Source organism: Scleropages formosus, chromosome 5 (genome assembly GCF_900964775.1).
Source record: "Scleropages formosus chromosome 5, fSclFor1.1, whole genome shotgun sequence".
NCBI lineage: Eukaryota > Metazoa > Chordata > Actinopteri > Osteoglossiformes > Osteoglossidae > Scleropages > Scleropages formosus.
Genome location: NC_041810.1, coordinates 8159797 through 8186131, shown reverse-complemented (window position 1 = coordinate 8186131; position 26335 = coordinate 8159797). Strand labels below are relative to the sequence as shown.

Sequence of the window (26335 nt, the reverse complement as noted above, 5' to 3'; positions counted from 1 at the left end):
TATTTACAGCAGTGTTTTCCATACAAGTCACACACACACACACACACACACACACACACACGCAGTGTGTCATCCGTGTGCAACAGTTTCAACACACATTTCCACTAGTTCCGTGTTGATGGTGGTAACGTGTAACAGAGTGCCACCCTCTCCTGTCTTGTCCCATGCTGTCCCAGCACCCCGCACTCTGTCTCGCTCCTCTGGACACTCAGAGACGTAGTAACTGCCCTTGCTGGGGAGCCATTGCACGGCAGGGACGCACAGGACCAGGAGGGGAAGGGAGATGCTGCGCTGCACGGTCCTTGTGGCCGTGTGACTCAGAGGCAGAGACACGCCTCATACAGAGGAGACACTTTCCCCGTGTCCCCAAGGCCCTGTGTCTCAGTGTCCCCCCTGCAGGACCGTGTGACTGACAGCTCCCAGAGGAAATGTGTTGAAACACACCAACGCTGCAGCGTGTCGCACAGAGGCCGCGCTGCTCGTTGCTGCTGTGTGGAAGGAGCGTAAGGAATGTAAAGAGCGCAGTGTCTTCCTGCTGCAGGTCACACACCAGCTGTGTTACGGGTTAATCTGGCTTGAGCTCCACGGTGCGCCGATGGATTAGTGTTTCCGAGAAAAGCGCAGGCCAGAGAGTCGGTGTATAGCGCAGTAGGTGTGTGTATGTGCATGCGCGCTGTGCTCACACTGCTGACACAAGGGCTCTTGGCATGTCGAATGTGTCAAAGAACTCAAAATACGTCAGGGTTTTAAATGCGCCGGACAACAAGTCCTGCTGATACGTCCTACGATTTGCTCAATGTTTCATTGTGTCACTGAGAGTTGGATCCTTTTTTACTTTTACTCCAGCGAACTTGTGGACAAGTGCTCTTTACCGCAATTTCCATTTCCTACATTTCTGTTTTTCACTGTTTTTACCCACTGCTGAATGTTACAATGCGCCTTAGTGTAGTGCTTTCATTCCCCAGGCGTGATCGTGTGTGCGTGCGTGTGTGTGTGTGTGCGCGTGTGTGTGTGTGTGTGTGCGTGCGCGCATAAGCTGTCTGGCTGCCCAGGAGGAAGACTCCATTCAGGCTGGAAGCTCTTGTCCTTCTTCTTGAGGGGACGAACACTGCAGCCCCGGTGGTCTCTGTCTGGACGTCCATTTGTCCATGTTGGCAGGACACCGGGCAATCAGGCGTAGGATGGATGCCCGGAGGTCCGGGTGAGCCGCAGCTGCCTCTGGAACGATGTCCCCGGGAGAGCACATCGAGCTCAAGGACCTGGCCCTAGAGGGGCGGATCGAACTGGCCGCACCCCCAGGGACGCCGGGACAGGATCGGGACCCGGGGAAGGTGCGCGGGGTGCGACTGCAGGGGGGTCGCGTCAGCGTGGACGGTGCCGGGGAAGGACACGACTTCCAGCCCTGCAGCCGTGCGCAGCCCACTTGGTGTGACCTGTGCGGAGAGTTCATCTGGGGCGTCTACAAGCAGAGCCTCCGATGCACATGTGAGTGTTGTGTTGTGTTGTGTGTGTGTGTCATGCAGCTGATACACCACTGTTGGCTCGGTGCGTTTTTACAGCTGTTTGCCTGTGTGTCTGTCAGAGACCCTAATGGCCTTGTAATTCGTCTCCATGGTAACATTTCTGTCATTGGCTGTGAGGAAAACCCATTAGTAGCAGGATTACAGATGCTCTGTGTGTGTGTGTGTTGGGCTGTGAGCCTCTGAGCAGCACCACTGTGCACTTCCATTCCTCAGATGCACAGAATTCCACAGCCCAGGGCTGACTTGAGTCCTCGTCCTCTCCTGTACTCTCCTGTCTTGTCCCTGGACAGTGAGGGAGTGCAGGGAAAGTGCTGCTGGACTCAGTCTCACACTGATCCACAACAAAGGTTTCACTTTCACTGCACATGAGCATTTATTTATTCTCAGTGTATTAAGTAGAGTAATAAATAAGGTAATTTAATAAATAAACAAATATCAGTCACTTATCCCTCAGCAGTTCTGTCCTCACTGACGCTGGGGTGAAAGGAAAGTCAGGGAGCTAAAGAACCGTGCAAAGAAACAGGCAGCGACGTCTCGTGTGTCTCCGTCTCACCCGAACCCTCTCTGCGTCTCTGCGTCCACAGACTGCAGATTGACATGCCACCGCCGCTGCCACGTCTTCGTCAGATTGGACTGCAGCGTCCGCCGCAGCCAGCTGGGCCCCTGGGAGGACGTCGTCGAGGCCGACACCAACGTGGTACGTGGGCCCCTGTAGAAATGGGAGGGGTGTCCTATGGTGGGGAGTGGGGGGGGCAGCTCTTTAATGGCAACGTGGTCCTCTGCACCCACCAGGATGAGCTGGTTGATTGGAGAACCCAGGAGATGTCATTCGCTCAAGTCCATCAGAAGGTGAAGGAGTACAACGCTCAGGTCTGCAGTGACCTGCACATGGTCCTGGTGGGTGTACGTACACACACACACACACACACACACACACACACACACACACACCTTAGACGAGGACATAGGATTGTGGACACACGTTTGTATGTGTGACACCATCCCGTTGCTGGTTCACGTCCCTCCAGTAGCTCCTATAGAAGTTACATTCAAACAGCAAATACACATAATCAGAGCAGATGGTGTTGGACTGTCAGGTGATGGAGCTGTTAGGAGATCACAACAGAAGCGGCTCTCAGAAATATGGGTTCAAGACCCTTTTTCACACAGGAAGCTCGGGAACCTACAGACTTTTGATTTCAGACAACTGTGAGTTGGACCACCAAGCAGTCGGAGGTGGAGGAGCTTAGCATTCTCGCTGGGCTGAAGGAAGACAGCAGCTCCTGCAGGTAGCAGGTTCTGTACCATTTTGTACACCGTGATCAGAGTGGTGCGGTGCGACCATGTGCAGCACCAGGAGCTGTGGGAGTGCAGTGTGAGGGACAGGCAGAGTGTACCGGTGTTGCGGAGTACGTGACTGTAGGTGGGTGGGTCGGGGCTCGACTGAGGATGCTGTCAGACTGCAGAGCTTCTGACGCCGTAAGGAGGCAGAGTGAGCCATGTGGAGAGCTCTGGGTTGAATGAGCCGTGTTGAGAGCCGTCCGGTGTCCACTGAGGAGACCCTGCTGGGTGAGGACGAGCAGAACTAACCGTAACCTGTATCTTCCAGCAGCACTTGTGTCTCCTAAGGGACATCCCCACAAAGCCCTAACCACAACCACTGGTAAACATCTGTTTGTTCAGAATCCAGACGGCTCCTTCACCGGGTTCATCGAGGTCCGGATCAAGCTGGTGCGGCCCGTATGCATCCTGTTTGCCCACAGAGCTCCGGCGACGGGGCTGCGGTGCCGCACCTCCCTCCACCTGCCCCGGGACATGGGCAAGCAGCTGCACGTCAGCTCGTCCACGCGCGCCCACGACATCGTCCAGGCGCTGCTCAGCAACGTGGGTGTGCTCGACGACCCCGGGACCTTCGCTCTCTTTGAGCGCAGCGAACGCGACGGCCAGGGTAATGTCCATAGGACGCACAATCCGCTGCGCTCTGTCCCGCTGGATATGCATGCGTCTGCATTTCACACTCTTTATTTCTTCATTTCCTCCAGTCTAACGGCTCGCAAGTTAGATCATGCGAACGATTAGCGGTTGGGGACGCTCAGTTTCAGGAGTCCTCAGCGGTGTCGTCTCTCAAACTGTCCTGCAGTGCACCTGAGGAGGTTGGCAGACACAGAGCGCCCCCTGCTGCTGCGCTTGTGCGTCGGGCCCAGTGAGACGGACATGAGCCTCGTGCTGAAGGAGAAGAGCGACGTCAATGTGCGTTCGCCGCGGGCGTTCTTTCCTTTTGGGGGACATTGCACTCACAAGGTGGAAGGTAAATGTAAGGCGGCGCAGTGCGTGTGGAGACGGAAGGAGACGTGGCGTCCACAGAGGACTGTTTTGCACAGCTGAGACGTGCAGCAGCCCTTCCGTAGGCGCCCCAGGCACAGGACGCAGTATGAGTGACTAGCGGCGATACTAGTGGCGCACTCACGAAGGCGTCGGGGGGGACGTGTCCATGTCCAAGTGTCTCTTTTTGCTGATGTGAGGCACACAGTGTGTTTTCTCTCAGATGTCTGTCGCTTAGGAGAAAAGCGTCTGCTAAATGAACACATGCCCATGTTGACTTTCACCGTTTGCTTTTCCCTGCTGCAAATGGGGACACGTGGCCCCGTTCAGTGGGAAGCGTTCAGCGAGCCGGAGCTGCACAACTTCCTGCGCATGCTGCAACGAGAGGAAGAGGAGCATGTGAAACGAGTAGCGGAGCGCTACGCCCGCGTCCGGGACCGCCTGCAGGGAGCGCTGGCGCAGAGCACCAAAACCTGAGGCATCCTGTCCGTCAGATGGCACTGTTCCTCGTCGTTGAGAGCGGATGTGCTTAGACACTTCGATCTCCGAGCCGGCGGGGGATCGGGTCAGGGGGGTTGCCCCCCGTTCTTCCCATCCGACACATGTGATTGACATGCGTGGTCATCTTTTCAGGAGGGTCCAGGCACCCCTGTGCGTGTCAGCAGGATGAGGTTGGCATGAGTTACCATGGAAACACATCCCGCACCACAATTCCCTGTTTGTTGAGGTTGACACAGAACACTCTGGAAAGGGGCTCTTGAGTCCTTGGGGGGGGAGGGTTTGAAACACACACTCTTGGGTCACACACAAACATTGCAGCTCTGCAGTGTTCGCTTAGCACACAGTAGCTCCCAGGTGGCCTGTGTTCACCTTACTTGTACCATGAGCCCTTTGTCCAGGGTTCCTACAGTAGCTACTCCCTCTGGAGTTTGGTGTTTGTTCCCGGGACGATGGGCTTCACCTGGAATAAATTCTTTTACTGCACACGCTAGATAATCTGGTCCCCTCGTCCTGGTCTCTCTCTCTTGGCTGTTTCCTTATATGAGCGGAGCCTCGAGCACACAGAGAACTGGCCTCTTGCCCTGGAGCTCAGGAGAATCCACGCAAAGCAAACCCTGTGCCCCTGCTGAGTGACCCCCGCCTGGCCTCGCTGTGCTCTTTCCCGGAAGGCTCTGCGTTGCGTCGGCGTCGAACCCGCAGGACGATCTGAGCACTTTCAGTCCGACCACAACGTGACCCCGGGTGGAAGAAAACCACCTGCCAGGTGCCAACTGACGCGTCCTCGTGGTCCTTTGTCTGTCCAGAGTGCGCTGTGAACCTCAGGGCATTCTGGGAAACGAGGCCTTTATGCCCCCTTTCCTCACAGTGTCCCCACATGGACGAGTCCACATGCTGCTTGTCCTCACAGCACTGCTCAGGGCAGCCGGGGGGGGCTGACCGACCGTGGTGAGAAAGGTGTGCGATTACATCATCATGGAATTATTGTCCTTCTTTGGTGCAGTGCAATTCATCTGGCTTTCATTTTATTGCTATTTTTAAAATGTTCAAATTCTTGAAGACAGTGTGTGGACTTATGTCTTCGGAATCCCTTGGATGGTGGGGGCTGAGCAAACATGCGCCTTCAGGAGGTTGTGTGTTTGAATCCTGTGTCCACGTGGACCTTTCGCGTGAGGACTTGCAGTACCTACATTTAACCACAAGGTCCTGCGAGAGTGCTGTGGTCCCTCCGTAGCTTGTGGGGTTGAAGCCAGACAGTGATGGGTTCCATCTCCTCTGCGGAGCTTCTGGTGGTTGTGTGTGTGAGACGAGGACTGTGGTCTCCTTCCTCTTTCCCCACTTCCTCAACATGCAGCGTAGCCATTTTCTCCTTTCTCTGAGTCTTCCTGACACGTCGCTGAACACACACAGGCACAGCGGCTGAAATGACTCAGTGGTACAAGAGCAGCTCCCCGAATGTCCAGCACATTGGCCACACTGACCCCTAACTACTGACCGCTTTCTAACAGCGAACACTGCACTCTGGTGCGTTCACCTGGTGGGCGACTTTCCCAGAATTCCTCTGCTTTCTTTGGGCTGTTTGGCTGTGCGGACAGAGTAATATCCTTCATTTCCCCTCGAGTAAACATGGTAAGACAGCAAGAGAGCCGAGCGTCTCTGCAGGAAATGAATCCAATTGTGTTAGATCCTTGATGAAAGCCTTGGGGTGGAGGTGTGTGTTTCAGAGCGCTCCTGCTGTCTCCTGTTTGCAGGGGGTCTCCCTCACCGCAGCCTGAACCCTGAGCCTCCTGTGTGCTAGGGCTCCTCTTCTTCACCTCGCATCTCAGGAGGACATTACCATGTTATTACTGTGCAGCCCAGGGGGCCGGGGGCAGTTTACTACGGTAGCAGCAGGGATTATGGCCTTATTGTCCAATTGTATCCCCACGGTGCATTTTGGTGGGACTCATACTGGTCCCGTGTAGCTGGGACCTGCACCCAGAGGCAGAGGGCATGACCTAGAGGAGCACGAGCCAGAGAAGATCACATCCCTGAGGGGTCACATCTCCGAGGTTGTGAGAACATCCTGTCCGAACAGTCAGCGACCACTCGTGTGCGGTCATCTTGATGAGGCAATTAATAGCAGAGATGTACTGATCAGAGTGAAGGAACTGCCCGATCACCACCTCCCTACAGAAAGTGCAAGAAGAGAGGAGCCTGGAGTGCGTGTGCATGTAACTTCCCTTCCTTCACTTACTCTTTTCAGGTGACACTTTGCCTTCATGCTCTTCTGGTTCAGGGACATTGAAACCAGCAGCTCCTACATTTATATTTATTTACTTGACACTTCTCTTGAAAACACCTTACATTGTTGGTGAACTTACACTGATTTACCCACTTATACAGCAAGGTATCAGTGCTTTGCTTCCTCACGGAGAAGGAACGAGTTGAATGACAGCTCACATTCTAGTGACCACGACCTCAGGTCCAGTGGAGTCCCATACACCCTGCAGCCCTCAGCGCTGCGTGTGCATTTTCAACACCGTGCCGATGAATTTACTCATCGGTGTATTCAGTCACGCCACATGGGAAGTAATAATGATTAATAATCTTTCAAATCCTGGGATATGGGGCCTCCGGCGGAGGCAGGGCTGCTCGACAGCGGTCACAGTGCGTATATAGAGGCGCTTTCGTCAGGCATGATCCTGACGATTTGCGTGACCGACCGAGAGCGCTGGCTTCGGCGGGAGGAGAGCAGGGCATCTTGTGGCTGGTGAGTGCTTCTCTGCTGAGCCCTGGAGTGAACTGACCACCTCTCTACCATGAAGAAAAATACTTTTAACGTTCACCTGTCCGTCAATTTCTCACACTTGCTTTGCGCAGTGAAATCACCCCGTTGGCACCGTTACTTCTTATGGAAAATTATTGGTTTCGATACGAAAACCACGATTTCTAACTTTGCTTTTAACATGATGTTTCCCCTCGTCAGTTTCTTTCTCTTCCTTTGCAGCCTTGCTGAAATCCTGTGCTCTTACACTTTCTTTTCAGCATCTCCAGGAGACATTTTCATTATGTGGCTCATGGATGTTTACGAGCCATGAGGAATAGAGTTTGCCGTTCGAGGCACCGTGCGGCGTTACTCACACGCTCCAGTGACCGACGCTGGACGATCCTCCTCTGCCCGTGAAATTGAGGGATTCTTTACATTGTTGCTCCTGCTTCCAGGACAACATTCACGCTTACAGACCAGCTTTGATAGAAACTGCCGTACAATAAGTACCAGTTATGCAAGTAAAACGAATGCAAAATGGACAAAAATGCCTTAGTGCTGACGGTAAGTGCGCAGCGTGACAAAGGACGAACGCTTTCCAAAGCAGCTGGTGCAGCTTTTCATTTTGTTACCTGAAGGACGAGTAAATCGAGACCCGACGTCAGGGTAAGGTGCCGCAGCTCCTGTTCGGCGCACAGCTTGATCGCTGCGAACGAAGGAGCTACCGCACAGGGCTCAGCTCCGTACCCACGGCCCCGGGGCAGCGAGCGCCCGCACGGCTCATGGTATCTTTCCCCACCTAAACCGTCACCGTCCTCGTTCCTCGACGAAAGACACTTCGGTTTGGCTCCTCGGCGCCGAACGCAGGTGACGCCTGATGGACGCCTGCGCTCGGCCGCGCGCTCTCCGGGGGGAAAAGCCCTGACGCTTTCAGCACCGACGGGCTACTTGGTTCAGGGCTGCAGGTCCAGCTGTGCGAATGGAGGACACCTGAGCTCACCTGATGTGTGTGCACGCATGCGCGCCGCGCCGCGCCCCGCCGTTTGGCAGAATACCAGACACAGTACACACTGGTATCGCTTCACACTGACTAGTAGGGTCCGGATCCCGATCTTATTTAAGATAGAACCACTCCCCTCCCCTCCCCTCCCCTCCCCTCCCCTCGACGGGCTGCCGTGCCGCGCGTCCAGAGGAGAACTCGCCGGAATAGGAATAGGCTCCGGACTGCCGCGACCCCGGTCCAGACAAGCGCGGTGCGTGAAAACGGACGAGTGAAGGTGCGAGCGACGCCGCCGACGCGGACATTTCCAGCCGTTAAAGCCCAAACGAGCTCGCGCCTCCGGCCCGGCGGTGTGTCACGTGCTGCGGTGATCCTGTGCTAAGCCTAGGGCGCCTAAGGCTGTGTGCGAGGAGGTCCCGCCTCGTGCGTAAACACACACACACTTCACAGCAGACAGGTGCGTTCACTCACACCGACGTGTCGGACAACACTGAAAGCGCTCGCCGTCAAAGTCCGAGAAACGGAATCCCACACAAGCGCCACCGCTATGTGAAGAAAGGAAAAGCCCTCGACTTCTGCAGCTGCCTCTGGATCGAACCAACTCTCCGCCGGACGGGGGGGGGGCGCAGCGCACTTCAACATTTCAGTTGTTAAGACAAATTGAACCCGACAGCGGCGCTCACCGCGGTCGATACAGTGCGGAGGTCTACTAGTGAGCGAGAGGGACAGCGCGGACACAAGGGGACCTCCTCCTGCCCACAGCGCAGTGGTCAGCTCCTCTCCGGTATGGGGACACCCCCCTTCCAGCGGCGCCGTGGTCCGCTCCGCACGCGGCGTCTCGCGCGGTGAAGGGCTGTGCTCTCGCGCCGCTCGGAAGGTACGGAGCGCGTTCGGTTTTCCCGTAAGTCCGTGAAAGTGGTTAAATTAAAGTGTCCGAAAAGCAGAGTCTCTCTCTCTCTCCTTTCTCCACTGACACCCGCCGTGCCATGTTATCTTTTCCCTGAAGACTGTGGACGGGGACACGGGGTTCTGTTTTCAGCCCCTTCGCTTCGCTTCTAGAAGTTCGGCCCGCGACAGGGAGGGAGGATGAGCTGGTGAACGGAGTCTGAGTGCGTTCGTTTTCAGGTTTTGGGTTCACTTACATGATCGGGGTGTTTATCCGTGATACCGGCGCCTTACTTAGCCATGTCTGTCTGTCTGTCTTCTCTAGCAGGTCAACACATGCTGACCCAGTGGTCAAGGACACCTTCTTCATTGGTCAGGGATGTCCCCCTCTCGGTGGGCATGGCTCCTTCTGCTTCTGCTGTGGGACGGAATTCGGGCCCGGGTGCTGAAGCCGACGCGTCGGCCGCTCGTGTCCCAGAAGCCTGTGCTGCTGGCGTGGAACGCCCCGACGCAGGACTGTGGCCCGCGGCACAAAATCTGGCTCAAGCTGGACCAGTTTGACATCGAGGCCTCGCCCAGCGAGGGCTTCGTCAGGCAGAACCTCACCATGTTCTACAAGGAGCGCCTCGGGCTCTACCCGTTTTTCGAGGACTCCGGCGGCGCCGCGGTCAACGGGGGCTTGCCGCAGGCCGCCAGCCTCACGGAACACCTGGAGAAGATGCCGCAAGGCGTGAACAAGTACATCCGCGAGGCCGGCGCCAAGGGCCTGGCTGTCATCGACTGGGAGGAGTGGCGCCCGCTGTGGTTCCGCAACTGGAATGCCAAGGACGTGTACCGGGAGCGGTCACGTCTTCTCGTGGCGAAGAAGAACCCAGAGTGGACCGCAGAAACCGTGACCAAGGTGGCGCAGCAGGAGTTTGAGCTGTCCGCCCGGAAGTTCATGCTAGAGACCCTGAGGCTGGCCAAGAGCCTACGGCCCAACCAGCTGTGGGGCTTCTACCTTTTCCCAGACTGCTACAACCATGACTACAAAAGCGGCCTGGCCGGCTACACGGGGCGCTGCCCGGACGTGGAGATGGCCCGCAATGACCAGCTCAGCTGGCTATGGACCGAGAGCACGGCCCTCTTTCCGTCCATTTACATGGCGTCGGCTCTGCGCTCCACCCCGTCAGGACGCCTGTTCGTACGCAACCGTGTCCAGGAGGGCATGCGACTCGCTTCTGTCGGAGACGGTCTTGCTCGGCCCGTCTTTGTCTACACGCGGCCTACCTATATGAATGAACTGTCCCCGCTCACCGAGGTAAGGGCTCTGCCTTCCTGTATCCTGCAGTGAAGTGCAGTATTGTGATCTCAGAACATGTGACTTTGTGGTCAGTTTCTGCTTTCAGCCATTTTAAAAAGTCAGTTAAATAAATACATGTGAAGTTGAGCTAAGTCTTAGATCATATCATATCTATTTTGTAGAGACAAATAACTGAGGAAACAGCAGGACATCTGTATTGATCTTTTACTAGTGGTGCCTTAGTGGTAAAAGTCATGTTGGAATTATGAACCCGTGGAAGCACAGACAGAAGGACTTGTGGTCCCCATTAACACCAGTGTTTTCGTAAGCTGCGGAGCCCCATAGAATCTCTTCTGTGTTGTTCAAGCTGGATGGTTGAGGGCTACAACCAGAACAGGTAACAGTGTCACAACAGTTAATGGGTTTAAGGAGGAACATGCTCAAATAACATGATTTTTAGAAGTAATTTTAGATTTTTCATTTCTGTGTTGACTTCCTGTCTTGTGTCACTTCTGGTCATTCGGGTGAACTTATAACCTGGGAACTCTTTGTAGTAGTCGGTCATTTGGGGAAAAAAGTCAAGTAACATGTATCATGTTTGGACAGGTCCTGGAGTCTGTCCAGTAGGCAGTCCTTTCCTCTGTTGGTTACCATGGGGACAGTGGGCAGCATAAAGCAGAAGTCATAATTCACAGGAAAGGATGTGACCGAGAGAGGAGGATAAATGTGCTTCAAGTTCTCGGCCTCTGCTGTCTGCCTCACTGTTTCTTGCGTTCTAGCTTATGTTGCTTTTGATAATTGAACTTGAAGGGAAGTCCTGGCAACCCTGAGTGAGAGAGAACATTTCTCAGTTGTCCAGTAGCAGGTTTACTTTGACTTTTACTGGCACTTGCTTTGGAGAAGGGGCAGCAAATATACATGTGGTTAAACAATGGATATTGCACCTGACTCTAAATATAGCACCTGTGTGTTTCAGCAAAACAAAAATGCAGAGCTGAGTTCTATTGGCAAATTACCATTGACCATCAGGAAGCTTTTGATAATACCATCACCAGTCCGGTGTTCACCTTAGGTGCGAGTTTCCTCACTGGGACACCAACAGATTTAACCTACAGAGATATTCCCCTAGAGCGCTCAGGCTTCAGCGGTCCTGGTTCTCTCTTTGGCCCTGTGTGAGGCCAAAGGGGACCACAGGGATGGGATGAGTTCTGGTCCTAACAGTTGGGTGCTGGATATGCATGCCTCGATTCCTAAATGAGGTCTGCAACAGGAGGCCAGCAGAGCCACTGCCAAGGAGAGATGAGGTCAAAAATACAAATGGTTGTGTGGAGGTGGGATCTTTTGAATGCAGTACAGGTGGTCCCCGATCTACGATGGTTCAACTTTACGATGGTGAGCTGGCAATAGACACTCAGTAGAAACCCTATTTTGAATTTTGATTTTTTTTTTTTTTTTTTTTTTTTTTTTCTTTCCTGGGCAAGCGATACGCGAAGCGATACTCTTGTGATGCTGGGCAGTGGCAGCGATTCGCATCTCCCATTCTGTCATGCAGAGATGTGCATTAGGTATATTAAATGCCTTTTGACTTATGATTGATTTTGGGGAACGTAACCCCATCGTAAATCGGAGACCACCTGTACTGACTCATGCCTCCACCTCATCATGCCGTGTAAATGGTGTGACTTTCTCCTTTCAAGTGTAATTAATGAAATACAAGCAAGATGCAGGGTGACGCTTACTGTGGTTCCACATGAGGGCACAGAGGTACAGGAGCTGTACAAGAAGAGATGAACAGCCCTGCACTAAGGTGTGTGTGTGTGTGTGTGTGTGTGTGTGTGGTCTGACACACGTGTGTTTGCCTGTAGGTTGACCTGGTCTCCACCATCGGGGAAAGTGTGTCCCTGGGAGCAGCAGGGGTCATCTTCTGGGGCGACTCCACCTACACCAGCAGCAATGCAAGTCTCCCTGCATCCTGGTGTTTGTTCAAACTCCATATCATGGCTTAATGTAAATGTAAATACGTGTGTGTTTGTGTGTGTTCACCCTAGGCCAGCTGCTCCAGCCTGGATGCCTTCCTTCGCGGTCCTCTCAGCAGGTATCTTCTCAACGTGTCCACAGCAGCACAGCTCTGCAGTCAGGTGCGCTGCAGCTCACAGGGCCGCTGTGTGCGCCGACACCCTGACTCTGACACCTACCTGCACTTGAGTGCCCAGAGCCACACCGTGGTGGACGAAGGTGGCCAGCTGCGGGTGCGAGGGAACCTGGGACCTGCAGAGCGGCAACTGTTCAGCACTGAGTTCTGCTGCCAGTGCTACAGTGGGTACAAGGATGAGGCCTGCACTCAGAGGGAGACTGGGGCTGCACCCATCATGGGCCCAGGATGGGCATGGCTGCTGATCCTCTTGACTCTGCTGCACTGAGTCTGTGCTTCTACTTGTCAGGCTCCACACACACAATCCCCACCCCTCGCGAAGGACACACGGGAGGGAGCATGCTGGCTCTTGTGTTCTGTAGTCATGGCCAAGCTCTCGCACTGTGTCCAAAGTGAGGGTGTTCAGAAAGCCTCCTACAGACCAGGAGCAGTGCCAGGGGTATAAAACACGTATGTCCCAGGGGACCTTCTCTTGTCAGAAAATTGCAGCAGTCAGGTGCCTTACAGACACACATCTCTTCCTGTCACCTGGGTTCCTATGAAGAACACAGAGCCTTTTTACCCCTCGGACAGGGCTGATGACTTTGTCACAAGTGATGATCACTGCGACTTTGCGATCATGTGGGCTCTGGGATGTGAATGTTTCTGCTGATGCCACACTTTGCTGGGTGGAGCCAACTTGCACTGCAGCCCAAGGGGCACATGGATGCCCTCAAACACATTTTCCTGACTGAAAACTGTGAAGAGGGTTGGATTCAAGTGGTTTCATTATGCCTTCAGAACAAATTTAATCGATGTACTGTTCTGTTACTGCCAATTATCCTTAAACATATACATTAATTTGCATGCAGTCCAGAGTTGCACTGTAAGGAATGTAAACATCAGCCTGTGAACCCTCCCAGGAGGCCTTGGGACACAGCATCCTAACCACATCCAAATGCTACCTTGGTGCCTGTTACCTTTGGGTTTTGTGTGTCTGTATATTATATCTATGTAAATGTTTTATTTTCACAGAATACTGCTTTCTATTTCTTAATTTTAACTCTTAAAATTAAATTACACTGTGCATGTGTTCACTTGTCATTGACAGACATATGTGAAAATTTGCTTCTGCTGTCAGTAGTCCTGAATATTTTTTTTTTTTTTTTTTTTTTTTTGGGGGGGGGAATATGACACAGAACACACCAGATCTGGGGCCTTACTGGTACCCATAGGACTTGACATGCACTGGACACTTTTTTTTGAGTCCCAGCCGGTTTACTTACACAGCCTACTCTTATTTTTCTATTTTACAGCTTGTAGCTCAAACTGTTGGAGCTTCTGTTGCACAAGTATGATAAATGGCTATGCTCTTGGATTTACATTTATTCATTTAGCTGAATTTTTTTCAAAACAATTTACAATGTTAATGCATTTACAATTATTTACATCAGGGGTAATTTCAGGGCTAGTACCTTGCTCAAGGCTACTATCGTGGGTGATGAGACTGGAACCTGCAACTTTCAGGTCCAAAGGCACTAGTTCTAACCACATCTAACAAGCTACATTTATCTAACAAGCTACATTTATTTAGCAGGTGCTTTTGTCCAAAGCAACTCTAGTATTATCAGCCCACACACCTTTTTCACCAGGGTAGCTTACACTGCTAGATACACTAATTACATTGGGTCACTCATCCATACATCAGTGTAACATACATGCTATGGGTGAACTTCACTTTGAACTGTGGGAGGAAACCAGAGCAACTGGAAGAAACCCACCCAGGCACTGAGACAGCAGCACTACTCACTGTGCCACCAGCTACTTGAGCTAACACCAAAGTGTCTCCAGCAAACAGTAAGATGACTCAACTAAAGGTAGAACTCAAGAAATGTTCTGACAAAAGTGAAAATGAAATGAAAAACGAGACAAAGATCTGAGCTTCACCTTTTGCAAAAAGAGTAGTTAACAAGGATCTAACGATGGTCCCCGGGGGGAGGGGGTCCTATCGGTGCCATGTCCAGGACGTGCGCGCGCGAGTGTGTGTGTGTGTGTGTGTGTGTGTGTGAGAAAGGGGTGGGGGGAGCCTTACTCTGCCGTTACGTCGTGGAGTAGGAACTGCGCTGCTCATCCCACGACTGTTCTCTGTTTTACTGTATTTTACTGTGTTGCTTCGCAGTAGTGGGAGTTTCTTTGTTTTCCCAGCCTCTCCGGTTACTTTGTTTCGCTCTCCCGTTGTAGCGAGGCGCGCGCGCGCTCACGCGCTCTGCTCACGCGCTCCGAGATCCCGCCCCGTCACGAGTTCGTGCGCCTTCGTTTCGTTTCCATTCGCTTCGCTTCGCTTCGCTGCTCCGTCCTGCTCGGTCCAGCTGGACGTGGATGTGTCCGAGCGAAGGGCTCGTGTCAGCGCGCAGTTCGTCCGCGAGCCGTGGATCCGCTGCGGGTGGGTGTGACCGTGTCGAAGGTACTCCGTCAATGTGTCTGAGGTCAGAGGTGTTGAGTGTTCGAAAAGCCCTGCAGGAGCCAGAAGGCTGTGGGTTTCAGTCCCGTCCTGTAACCTGGGCTCTCGGCCGTGTGCGAAAGTCCCCCGACACCGCTGCTCCCCCTGCAGGTGCGGGAAGGTGCTGCAACATGGTGCCGCCGCTGGTGCTGCTCTGTCTGTGGACCGTGGGGGCGGCTTCCTCGTCCCCCTCGTCCTCCTCGTCCTTTCTGCCGCTGAGCGACGTGCCCTTCCTCACCGTATGGAACGCCCCCACCCAGCCCTGCCAGTCCAAGTTCGGCGTGGACCTGGACCTGGGCGTCTTCGACATCGTTCGGAACCAGAACGAGACCTTCGTCGGGGGTAACGTGACCATCTTCTACGAGAACAAGCTGGGGCACTACCCCCGCTACACTGAGAAGGGTGTGGCAGTCAACGGCGGGGTTCCCCAGAACGCCAGCCTGCGGCGCCACCTAGAGGGCGCCAAGGCCGACATCGTGGCCGGCTTGCCGAACGCCGACTTCCGGGGACTGGCCGTGGTCGACTGGGAGAGCTGGCGGCCTCTGTGGCTCCGCAACTGGGACTCGAAGCGTGTGTACCGGGAGGGTTCTCGCGCGCTCGTCCAGGCCCAGCACCCCGACTGGAAGCCCGAGCAGGTGGACGGGGAGGCCCAGAGGTTGTTTGAGAAAGCAGCGCGGGCCTTCATGGAGGACACCCTGAAGCTGGGCCGCGCTCTGAGGCCGGGGGGGCTCTGGGGCTTTTACGGCTTCCCCTGCTGCTACAACTACCAGTACAGAAACGGCAGTGCCAACTACAGTGGCGCCTGCCCCCTACTGGAGCAGCGGAGGAATGACCAGCTGGCCTGGCTCTGGAACGTGAGCGACGCCCTCTACCCCGACATCTACCTGGAGGTGTCGCTGCGCGGCCAGGGGGGCGCCGTCCTCCGCTACGTCCGGCACAGAGTGCTCGAAGCGATGAGAGCGGCGGGTCACGTGAGCCCCGTGCCCCCCCCGGTGCTGCCCTACGCTCGCATTGCCTACACCTACTCCTTGGACTTCCTGTCTGAGGCAAGTGTTACCATGGTTACCTGCGTGCTGTATGTTAATATGCCAGTCGAAATTCACGCTTTCGCTCGCTTGGTAAGTTACAGCTGCGCCTGGTGGTTGTTGGATCTCTGCAGGAGGACCTGGTGCACACCGTTGGGGAGAGCGCCGCTCTCGGCGCTGCGGGGGTTGTGCTGTGGGGAGACGCAAACTACAGCAAGTCCCAGGTGGGTTTCCGGACTCCACACACACACACACACACACACACACACACACACACACACACACACACAAAGGAGCTTGTAGATTATGTGAGTTTATTGGCTGAGCTGTGAAATGTTCTTAAAATGTGTGTAAACCTCTTGAATTCACATTCTCTCCCAACACAGTGTCTGTGTGAATATTTTCCGGCCGGTTTCTCCCAGATACCGCAGCTGTGTCTGAGCGACACTTATTAGTGCTTGTGAAGGAATTTTGCCCTTTGGCACTAGGGTTTCCTGTGAACGCGGGGTGTGAAGCTGCAGCTGCTCGCTGCCGCGCAGGCGTGCGTGTGATTGTCCACGGGCAATTGGTACGTGACTCGCTGTGTGTGGCCGGTACTACGGTGACCCTCACCGCACATGCTTCCTCACCCAGGCCACCTGCCTCTCTGTGAAGAGCTACATCGACGGGATTCTGGGCCGTTACGTGGTCAACGTGACGACCGCCGCCTCCCTGTGCAGCGGGGTGTTGTGCTCGGGCCGGGGGCGCTGCCGCAGGAGGGCCGACTCCCCCGGGGCCTACCTGCATCTGGACCCCCGCAGCTGGAGCGTGGAGAGGTCCGCCGGGCCCCGCGGGATCCGCTGGTTCGCCCTCCGGAAGCAGCAAGACCGAGGCCAGTCGAAGGACACGTCGAGCCGCTTCGAGTGCCAGTGCTTCCCGGGCTGGGAAGGCGAGCGATGCAGCAGGCGGCGGAGCCACTAGAGGACAGCCGGGCGCTCTCAGGTCACCAGACTGCTGCAGGTTCCAGCGACCTTCCGGGCGCCACTTTCCTTCGCACCCGCGGCACGAGGGGGACTGACTACCTCGCCCGTCACTTGTACGCGGACTCCCGCCGTCAATGCGCTGTGCAAGGGCTCTCTTCCCCCGTGACTCTCGACCGCTGGCCCTGCCAGGTCCCGTCTGCGGGCCCGGTGACCCGAGAGGCAGGAAGTCGACGCGCCGCTTGCAGCGGGCTCTCTAGGGCTGCGCGCCGACGCCGCAGGAAGTGACTTTGTAGGGCCGAGAAGCTGAGCCGCTGCAGTTGGTCACGCCGGAGATGTTGCGCGAGTTGCGGGCCGCCGCCACTTTGTCTTTAACGTACCGAAGCGAGCGTTTTGGGACCTACGGTTGCATCGCCCGCATTGCAGCGTGACGAATCGAAAGCTGAACTCGTGAACAAAACGTGTGAACCGCTTCAGTCAAGTAGCAGAACTGACCTAGCAGACATGTCAGTGTGTGGACGCGTCTTCACTTCCTCGTGTGTAATGAGAGTCGTGCCCTGGAATTCAGAATAAATGCTGACATCAATACTCCTGAATAAATGTTAATCAATATTAAAACCCTGTTTCCTGCTCTTCTTGGTCGCAGTTTTACTGGTTAAATACTATAGTACCCTTGCTCTGAGTTACTGTGACACGACTCACTAAAAACGGGGTACAAATGGGTAAATCACTGCGAGGGGTTTCTGGAGAAACAAAGAAGCAGTGAAACGAGTGAAAGAGTTTGCTGAGCGACCTTCGGCTGACCTGCCGCCGCAGCAGGGCCATGGCCTCATTGGGGAGGCTGTTAGTCTGCAATAGTGCGTCACCATCTTTAACGCCTCCCACACAAAACAACGTTGTGCGTTTTCGCTGTTCTTGTCAACAGGATTACAAAAATACCACAAAACAAATGACCTCTGAACTCCACGAGGCTTAATCCGGAACTCCATTTGTGATGGTATGAGTATTTCTATTTTAATAGAAAATAAATATAAAACTATAAAGTATCACAGTAAGCAGGTATTTGGTACTCCTTCAAAAATGAAAATAGTGTAGATAATACAGCTATGTTGCGTGCCAACATGCCTTACGGAGAGTAAACGTTACACTTTGTTTGTTTGTAGTTTGCCTCAGAACTGTCCAAAATGGAAGATGTATCACCATGAGATGTCTGAGATGTGTTCAGAGTAAAATATACATGTGTGTGAAACAGTTTTTACAGAACCATTGTTCAAAGAATCACCTTTAATGGTGTTTTTGTCATTGTTACGTATTCCATCATGTTTGTTTAAACTTAAAGACTAATTTTTTAAGAATGCCTTGCGACGGACTGGCGTCCCCTCCCCCTCCGGCCGTTCGCCCTGAGTTGCCGGGTTAGGCTCCGGCTCCCCGCGACCCTGTATGGGACAAGCGGTTCAGTAAATGTGTGTGTGTGTGTGTGTGTGTGTGTGTATTTTTTAAGAAGTAGTTTTGTGCAAAGCAGAACCACTTGTAGCGCGTGAATTGCTGCCCGTCGGTATTATTTACAAGGGACACCGCGCTCGAGACGTCACTCCAAAGCGACACAACTCTTCGCTGGAGTGCGCACGCGCAGGCCGTCCTGCTCTCGAGACGGTCGCTGGGGGACAGCAGTTGAGATCGGCGGATGACGTGAATTCGGGGATTAAGTGGCGGTGTGCACGAGTGGGAACCTCGCTGGAGCGCAGTCTGCCGTGAGGGAACCGCAACCAGGACTCGAGCCAGCGCGGTCCGAACGGAACGGTCGCGTCACGCAGCGAGCGAGCGAGCGACACAACCAGGGAGGGCCCAGGGGCCACACACACGACACGAACTGGGCGGCCGCCGGGCCCCCGGGTCCCTCCTCTCGCTCTCTCGCTCTCTCTCTCTCTCTCTCGCTCTCTCTCTCTCTCTCGCTCTCTCTCTCTCTCTCTCTGCCTGGGCCGAGGAGGCTCCTCGCTCTCCCCGGCGTGATCATCATGATGATGAACTTCCTGCGCAACCGCCTGGTGGTTCTGGCCCTGGTGCTGCTGGCCACCGTGCTCTTGTACCTGCTGCTGCCCGCCATCCGCCAGGGCGCCATGGAGCCGTCGCCGGACGCGCAGCGCCTCAGCAGCCGGACGCAGCAGCTGGGGGGTGCGCAGCCGGGCTCTCCTCCTCCGGCCCCTCCGCAGCTGGCCGCCCTCAACGTGACGGTGCGCACCGGGCAGCTGGCCGGGGACCCGCCGCTCTTCTTCCGGGAGGCGCTGCCCGTGGACGCGGCGGGGAGACAGATCCTGCCCAGGTGAGTGAGACAGACGGCCGCGCGGAGCGAGCGCACGTGCCCTGCTTGAGCAGGTGTCCGGCTGAGACCCCCCCTGAGTGACGTGCCGCTGTGTGTGTGTCTGTGTGTGTCTCCTTCCTCTTCTTCCCTACCCCCCAACCCCCCCCTCAGGCTGCAGGTGGTGCTCCTGCACGGCCAGGCTTTCACCTCCAAAAACTGGGAGGAGCTGGGAACGTTGGCGCTGCTGGCCACCCACGGCTACCAGGCCCTGGCGCTGGATCTGCCTGGTGAGGAGAGGGACAGGTCAGGAGGGAGCGCTTGCGCTGGGCTGCGCGACAAAGACGTCGACACAGTGTCGGTTGCGGGGGAATGAGGCGCGGCCCCTGGAGGGGAGCTGCAGCGTAGAGAGACGGACGGACGGATGGATAGAAGCAGACAATAGATGGACAAACGGACAGGGGTGAAGATTGCGTTTCACGCAATGTGTGGATTTGGCCATAGCTCCTCAAGCGTAATTTGCCACTTTGCGATCCTGCAGGTTTCGGGAACTCGCCGGACTCTGATGCGCTGAAGACCGACCAACATCGGGTGGCGCTGCTGCAGCACTTCCTTGACGCTCTGGGCGTGAGGGCTCCGGTGCTGCTCAGCCCCTCCATGAGCGGGCGCTTCTCTCTGCCGTTTCTGGTGCAGCACGGTGACCAGCTGCGTGGCTTCGTCCCTATCGCGCCCGTGGGGACACGCAGCTTCTCCCCACAGCAGTACCAGGCCATCCAGGTGAGTGCCATCATGCACTGATGACACTGGCAGCACTTCTAAAAAGAAAAAAATGAAAAGGGAAACTTTAATGTGAACTGATGTGATGTAATGAAGAGATGAAGCAGACCTGTCCATCTCCTCATCATTTTTGCTGAAGGGTCATAGTTTCTATTTGTTTGACTATTAAAGACACTTTGGATGAACAAAGAGAAGAAATTGAAAAGTTGGTCGTGTGATGTGAGGGGTGCGGTGGCGCATCCTGCTCTCTGGCGGGTCTGGGGTTCGAGTTCCGCTTGGTGTGCCTTGTGACGGACTGGCGTCTCGTCCTGGGTGTGTGTGTGTGTGTGTGTCCAGCCTTATGCCCTGTGTCACCAGGTTAAGCTCCGGTTCGCAGCGACCCCGCTCGGGACAAGTAATTTTAGACTCGGTGTGTGTGTTGTGTGATGTGTCACCACTTTGTGCCACTGGTAAACGGGGAGGATGAAACATGTCTTCAGCTACACTACTGCTACTACTCCTACTTTTTCTTGCCCTTCTTATTGATTATTGAATCAGTGTCCTTTCTGATGCTCACTTTCGATGCTCGCTCTTAGTTGTGTTGCTGATGAAACGTTGAGTAACGTCACTGTTTTTGGGTAAATGCCTTTTGGATTCTGTATCTGCGTTATGCTCTTAGAGAGAATCACTGCATCACAGGAGCTACAGGGAACACCACCAAACTGTACTGTCAAACATACAAACCACTGCAGCGTTTTCTTCAGAAATGCCTTTTCACATAAAAGACAATCATTCTTAAGTAATGCTGTAGAACGCTTGTTTTTTTTTTGTAACTCTCAAGATTGAGTTAATATGTGATCCTCTGCTGCTGCAGCTATGGCTCTGTGAGGTATCTGTTTATTACAGGTTCACAGTTAACAACCGAGGAGCTTTCTTATGTTTGAGTCTTTAAGTGTCTTGCGTCTCATCTGCTGAAGCTGAGGTTGAAAACGACTTCCTTTATAAAGCCGCCCTCATCTCTCTCCCCTGGGAACAGACTCCGACACTGATTGTGTATGGAGAGCAGGACACGAACCTGGGTGCGCAGTCCTACAAGAGTCTGAGCCAGCTGCCGCGGAGCTCGGCCGTGCGCCTAGAGGGGGCGCGCCACGCCTGCTACCTGGACAAGCCACGCGAGTTCCACGAGGCCTTGCTGGATTTCCTCAGCAAGGTGCAGTGACGGGCAGTGCTGGCCTGGGTACGACACCTCTGGACTTCATGGGCGGACATGTGAGGACGGTGAGCCTCGAGCCAGGGAATTCTGGGAATTGGGGGAAAGAACGAGACTTTGTGCTTTGGGCTGCTTGGTGCGCTCGAGCAGTCCCTCATCCTGCGTCACATTGACAGCGACAGGAACGAGGCAGCGTTAGGTCTGTGCTCCTGCTTGGATGTGAACAGTTCTGCAGTCTTTCCCTCCACCTGTGCTGTGCGTTCAGCTTCATGTCAACCGTCGAGGTCACAGTAAAACCGCAAATGCTGTCCTAAAGGAATTTATTTGTGCTTATTGTGCTTTGAATTTGTTCCAGAAATAATAGAGAATTGCTGTAAAAAAACAGTGCACTACCCTAACCCCAAGGGTAGAAAAGAATGACCGTTTGAAGGCTTTCCTCTAGTTGCACTTTTACCCAGAGCTGTTGAAATCGTTTAAGCTGAGTTCATTAATCAAATAATTGTTCAGAAATGGTTTCTGTTGTGAGACATCAGTATATTCTAATTGTGTGATCACTGTTTTCATTGCATGTATTTATTTTCCATAATTGGTATCTACTAGTAAATTATTTTTGTTACTTTTGCTGTACTATTGTTTTTTTCATTAATTTAATCCTGTAAATATTCACCTGTGACTTTGTCTACCAGTCAGACACTCGATCATTTTCATCCAAAAGCTCATCTCAAGTCCTGGTGATGAGTGGTGACTGGCTGCACTCTCCTCTTTGTCTGGTAATGGTTCCTCTGCAGTAACTAGTTCACTCCATGGATACAATAAAGGTGAAAAAGACTAGTTTGGTGTCATGTTCAGTTGTCTGTCTGCCCGCCCGCCCCCCTGTTCACTGAATAGCCCAATTCAAGTCACTGTGCAAGTAGAAACACTAAACTGAAGAACCTCTACCACAGTAATGTACACTGGTTCATGTGGTGGTATGTGACAAATTTACTTACCTCTAGGATCATGTGTCTGCATGCAGATCTTTCTGTTGGTGTAATGCACCTTTTGTATTATTCTCAGAGATGTATGTCTGGTAATCCATCAAATAAATGTAAATGTGTTCTGTGTTGGATTATTCTTATGCCTTGCATCGTACCCAACCCCACTGTGTACGTCTGACCACAACCCCCCAACTCCAACCACCATGACTGTGACCATGGGCCAGGTGAGAAGACAGCTGGAGAGACTCCACCAAGGCAAGGCTGCAGGCCCGGATCACATCAGCCCCCGGGTCCCGAAGTACTGCGCGGCCCAGCTGTCTGGCATCCTGCAACACATCTTCAACCTGAGTCTGTTGCAGGAAAGGATTCCGGTGCTATGGAAGACATCTTGTTTAGTACCGGTGCCAAAGATAGCCATCCCATCTGGCCCCAATGACTTCAGACCAGTTGCCCTAACGTCACATGTTATGAAGGTACTGGAGAGACTGGTGCTGATGCAGCTGAGACCACAGGTAAAATCTAGTCTGGACCCTCTTCAGTTTGCCTATCGGCCTCATGTGGGTGTGGATGATGCCGTCGCCTATCTGCTGCAACAAGCTCATTCTCACTTGGATGGTAGTGGCGGCACTGTGAGGATCATGTTTTTTGATTTCTCCAGTGCCTCTAATACCATCCAACCTCTTTTGTTGAGTGAGAAGTTGCTGGGGATGGGTGTCGGTGCACCTACGGTCTCCTGGATCTCTGACTATCTGTCAGACAGGCCTCAGTTTGTACGGCTGGGGAGCTTCCTGTCTGATGTTTTGGTTAGCAACACAAGAGCGCCACAGGGAACTGTTCTGTCACCATTCCTGTTCACTCGTACACCTCTGATTTTCAGTATGCTACTGAATCATGCCACTTGCAGAAGTTCTCTGATGACTCTGCAGTGGTGGGGTGTATTAGAGATGGACAGGAGTTGGAGTATAGGCACCTGGTGGATAACTTTGTGGAGTGGTGCAGCAGGAATCATCTGCTCCTAAATGTCAGGAAGACCAAGGAGATGGTCGTCGACTTTAGGAAGACAAGAACTGCAGTCAGACCCATAAAGATTCTGGGGGAGGAGGTTGAGACTGTTCAGAAATACAAGTACTTAGGTGTCCACTTGAACAGCAGTCTGGACTTGAGGGACCACACTGATGCTGTGTACAAGAAGGGAATGAGCAGACTATTTTCTGAGAAAGCTCAGATCTTTCAATGTGTGCAGCAAGATGCTGGAGATCTTCTACCAGTCTGTTGTTGCGAGTGCTATCTACTTTGCTGTGGTCTGCTGGGGGAGCAGCATCAGTGCTAGAGATGCCAGCAGGATGAACAAACTCGTCCGTAAGGCCGGCAGCATCATTGGACAGAACATGGAGACGTTTGAGTCAGTGAGGAATAGGAGGTCACTGAACAAACTGCTCTCCATCATGGACATTCCATCCCACCCACTTCACAGAATAGTGCAGAGACAGCGAAGCTCATTCTCTAATAGACTCATTCAGCTCCGCTGTCGTAAATAACGGTTCAGGAAATCGTTCCTACCGTTCGCAATAACACTGTTCAACAGCTCACCTCTGTGTGACAGATGAACTATTCAGCACTATTGTTAGTTCATTTTGTTACTACTTCATAATGATTATATTACCATTCTGCACAACTTGCACTATATACTGTTGCACTACCTGAACAACATACTACATACAGACTTCCAACTGAAAGTCAAGGGAGAAAAAAGCACCTGTGGCAGTCCAAGTGCCAGCGGTTGCCCCTCCTGGGCCTTCTAGATTAAAAATACATTTTTTTTTCTTTAAACTTTATTTAATAAAGTTATCAATAATACACAACCAAAACAACACATTAAAATCCACAATCCAACAAACCCAATACCATTTTCCTACAGTTGGTCAACAAAGTTGCTAAGCAACCATTACATAAAACACATTGTCAAGACAGTCTTTCCCATAACAATCCCTTTCTGGTATCAAAAAAAAAATATATATATATAACTGACCCATGTCTTCCCCACATCAACATACCCAAAAGGACTGTCCCCCAGTAGCAGCTCAGCTGAAGTGATCATCATAATACATGCTTCTTTCAAAACACATAAAATACTTCTAAATTACAACATAAAACTTGGTCATACCCTTAAAACCAAACAAATAAATACAAAACAAACATACACATAAGTAATCATCAGTATAAAACTCAGTGCACAGAAACACAATAAAACAAACCATTAAAATCTATAAATAACACTTATACAAATAACCCACATAAGTTAAAAATATTAGTTAAAAGTGGACAAACCCAAACCACTAAAATCTGTGAATAAGGCACAAATAAAAACCACACAAACAAATATAAAAAAATAAATATACAAAGGGGTAAGATACAAGAAAGTACAATATGTTTTAAAACAATGCAGTTCCATAAAGCAAACGTCCATCCTCAGAGCTTCAGACACATTTATCCATGAGGTCTTTCCATCTATCTTTTGCCTCGTGGAAGCCCCAGGCAATCCGATCCCGCTTTATTCTGAACTTCAGTTCAGCTCGAATCTTCAAAAAGGCACCATAAGCTCCCATTTTCAACCCCTTTCGGACAAGGTTAATGCGTGCATTCCACAATTCTTTCTTTGTCAAACTCACAATCAACCAAATCCTACCAGAGGTTGCTTTACTTGCCTTGGGGGACAGTCCCTTCATGATATTATCAAAAGTCAATGCCATCTCGCCATCTAACTCTCTGCACAAGGGCTCAACCAAAGACCAGAGTGTCCCGGCATAACCGCAATCCCAAAAAACGTGCTTAATCGTTTCCGCACCCAAACACCGGGGTCGTGGGCAGTCGGGACGTCCGGTCAACCCGTACCTGTAAAGTTTCTCCATTACTGGTAATCTATCGTGGAGACACTGCCAGTTCAAGTCCTGCAGCCTATTGTCAAGCCCTTTTGGCTGAATTCGGGCCCAAATATCTTCCCCAAGGCCTAACATCACTCGCGTTCCCCTCCTCTCCAACAAGGCATTATATAACACCCTGTGCTTGAGGAGGGTATTTGCGTCAGTGTCTCTCGGTATGATCTTGCTCCATTTCACCATCTGTTTGTAGTGATCCGGCAGAGACTCGGCCTTTGGTCCAGCATTGGACCACGCATTCACCAAATGTCGCAACGAGAAAGACAGCCCGAGGCGAATAAAATGTTGGTGCGGGTGCTCCAGGGGAGCTGCCAGACGGAAACAGTGCTGCGCAAAAAAAAGGCAATCAAATTTTAGGGGGAAATCAGGAACCCCCCCTTCCGCCCCTGTCCCTCCCTAGGTACATCACCTCCCTCCTCACAAACTCATGCCTTCCACCCCATACCAAGCCGAATACATCTTTCACAAATCCTTTCCTTAAATTGCGAGGCATGGGGTAGACATGAGCCAAGTAAAGTAAGGTCGGGAGGACATCGACTTTCAAAATCAATGTTTTACCCAGGAAGGACAGGGACCTTGCCTTCCACAACCCCATCTTCCGCCTAGCTATTGCGAGACGCTCCTCCCAGTTGACCCGGGCTGCTCCTTTTGAGAGAAAACTTACACCCAGCACTCTGAGGGGACCTCTACATACATTTACATCTTACATTTATTCACTTAGCAGATGCTTTTCTCCAAAGCGACTTACGACAGATACTATGTAGTGTTACTAGCCCTCGTACCTTATTCACCGCGGTGACTTACACTGGGTCACTCATCCATACATCAGTGGAACACACCCTCTCTGTCACTCACACACTATGAGTGAAGCTTGACAGTATGCCTTTTGAGTGTGGGAGGAAACCAGAGCGCCTGGAGGAAACTCTTGCAGACACAGGGAGAACATGCAAACTCCCCACAGACTGAGCGGGGATCGAGCCCACGTTCTCTCACACCACCCAGGCTCTGTGAGAGAGCAGCGCTACACGCTGTGCCACTGTGCTGCCCCACTAATAATAACATCGTAGCTGAGTGTTAACTTGATGTCTCAGTTCACATACAGTAGGTACGTCTTGTCTATCATGGCAGGCGGTCATCAGTTTCAGTGAGCGTGGGGTGCTGCTATGAGGGCCGGCCATCCTCCTCAGATCTTATCAGAAGGAAACAATGCTCAACAAGAAAGAAATTGTTAGTAAATAATGACTTAAAGAGATTAGACAGGTTAATACAGAGGGGGGGGGGGGGGG

At 52.7% G+C, this 26335-nt stretch overlaps 4 protein-coding genes across 8 annotated transcripts; all 4 read left to right on the top strand.

The window, feature by feature from the left end:
* The first annotated feature begins 1226 nt into the window (after positions 1-1226).
* LOC108933822 (ras association domain-containing protein 1-like) lies at positions 1227-7910 on the top strand. The gene is made up of 6 exons (XM_018751170.2): positions 1227-1485; positions 2108-2220; positions 2316-2420; positions 3207-3471; positions 3664-3773; positions 4176-7910. Exons 1-6 carry the CDS (start codon positions 1227-1229, stop codon positions 4320-4322), a joined length of 999 nt encoding a protein of 332 aa, XP_018606686.2. The 3' UTR covers positions 4323-7910.
* A 60-nt stretch (positions 7911-7970) lies between these two features.
* On the top strand, positions 7971-13384 carry LOC108933814 (hyaluronidase-2-like). Of its 4 annotated transcripts, none has more exons than XM_018751159.2 (5): positions 7973-8993; positions 9099-9201; positions 9306-10277; positions 12125-12214; positions 12308-13384. In XM_018751159.2, exons 3-5 carry the CDS (start codon positions 9357-9359, stop codon positions 12677-12679), a joined length of 1383 nt encoding a protein of 460 aa, XP_018606675.1. In that variant the 5' UTR covers positions 7973-8993; positions 9099-9201; positions 9306-9356; the 3' UTR covers positions 12680-13384. The 4 variants fall into 4 exon arrangements, with proteins under 4 accessions (XP_018606677.1, XP_018606675.1, XP_018606674.1 ...); XM_018751158.2 differs by having other exon boundaries at positions 9303-10277; XM_018751160.1 differs by lacking the exon at positions 9099-9201 and having other exon boundaries at positions 8974-8993; positions 9303-10277.
* A 1035-nt stretch (positions 13385-14419) lies between these two features.
* hyal1 (hyaluronidase 1) lies at positions 14420-17463 on the top strand. Of its 2 annotated transcripts, XM_029252389.1 has the most exons (4): positions 14420-14833; positions 15002-15936; positions 16050-16139; positions 16549-17463. In XM_029252389.1, exons 1-4 carry the CDS (start codon positions 14770-14772, stop codon positions 16873-16875), a joined length of 1416 nt encoding a protein of 471 aa, XP_029108222.1. In that variant the 5' UTR covers positions 14420-14769; the 3' UTR covers positions 16876-17463. The 2 variants fall into 2 exon arrangements, with proteins under 2 accessions (XP_029108222.1, XP_029108221.1); XM_029252388.1 differs by having other exon boundaries at positions 14707-15936.
* Positions 17464-18489: 1026 nt separating this feature from the next.
* On the top strand, positions 18490-22210 carry abhd14a (abhydrolase domain containing 14A). The gene is made up of 4 exons (XM_029252203.1): positions 18490-19194; positions 19345-19460; positions 19712-19947; positions 20963-22210. Exons 1-4 carry the CDS (start codon positions 18890-18892, stop codon positions 21143-21145), a joined length of 840 nt encoding a protein of 279 aa, XP_029108036.1. The 5' UTR covers positions 18490-18889; the 3' UTR covers positions 21146-22210.
* The last annotated feature ends 4125 nt before the right edge of the window (positions 22211-26335 follow it).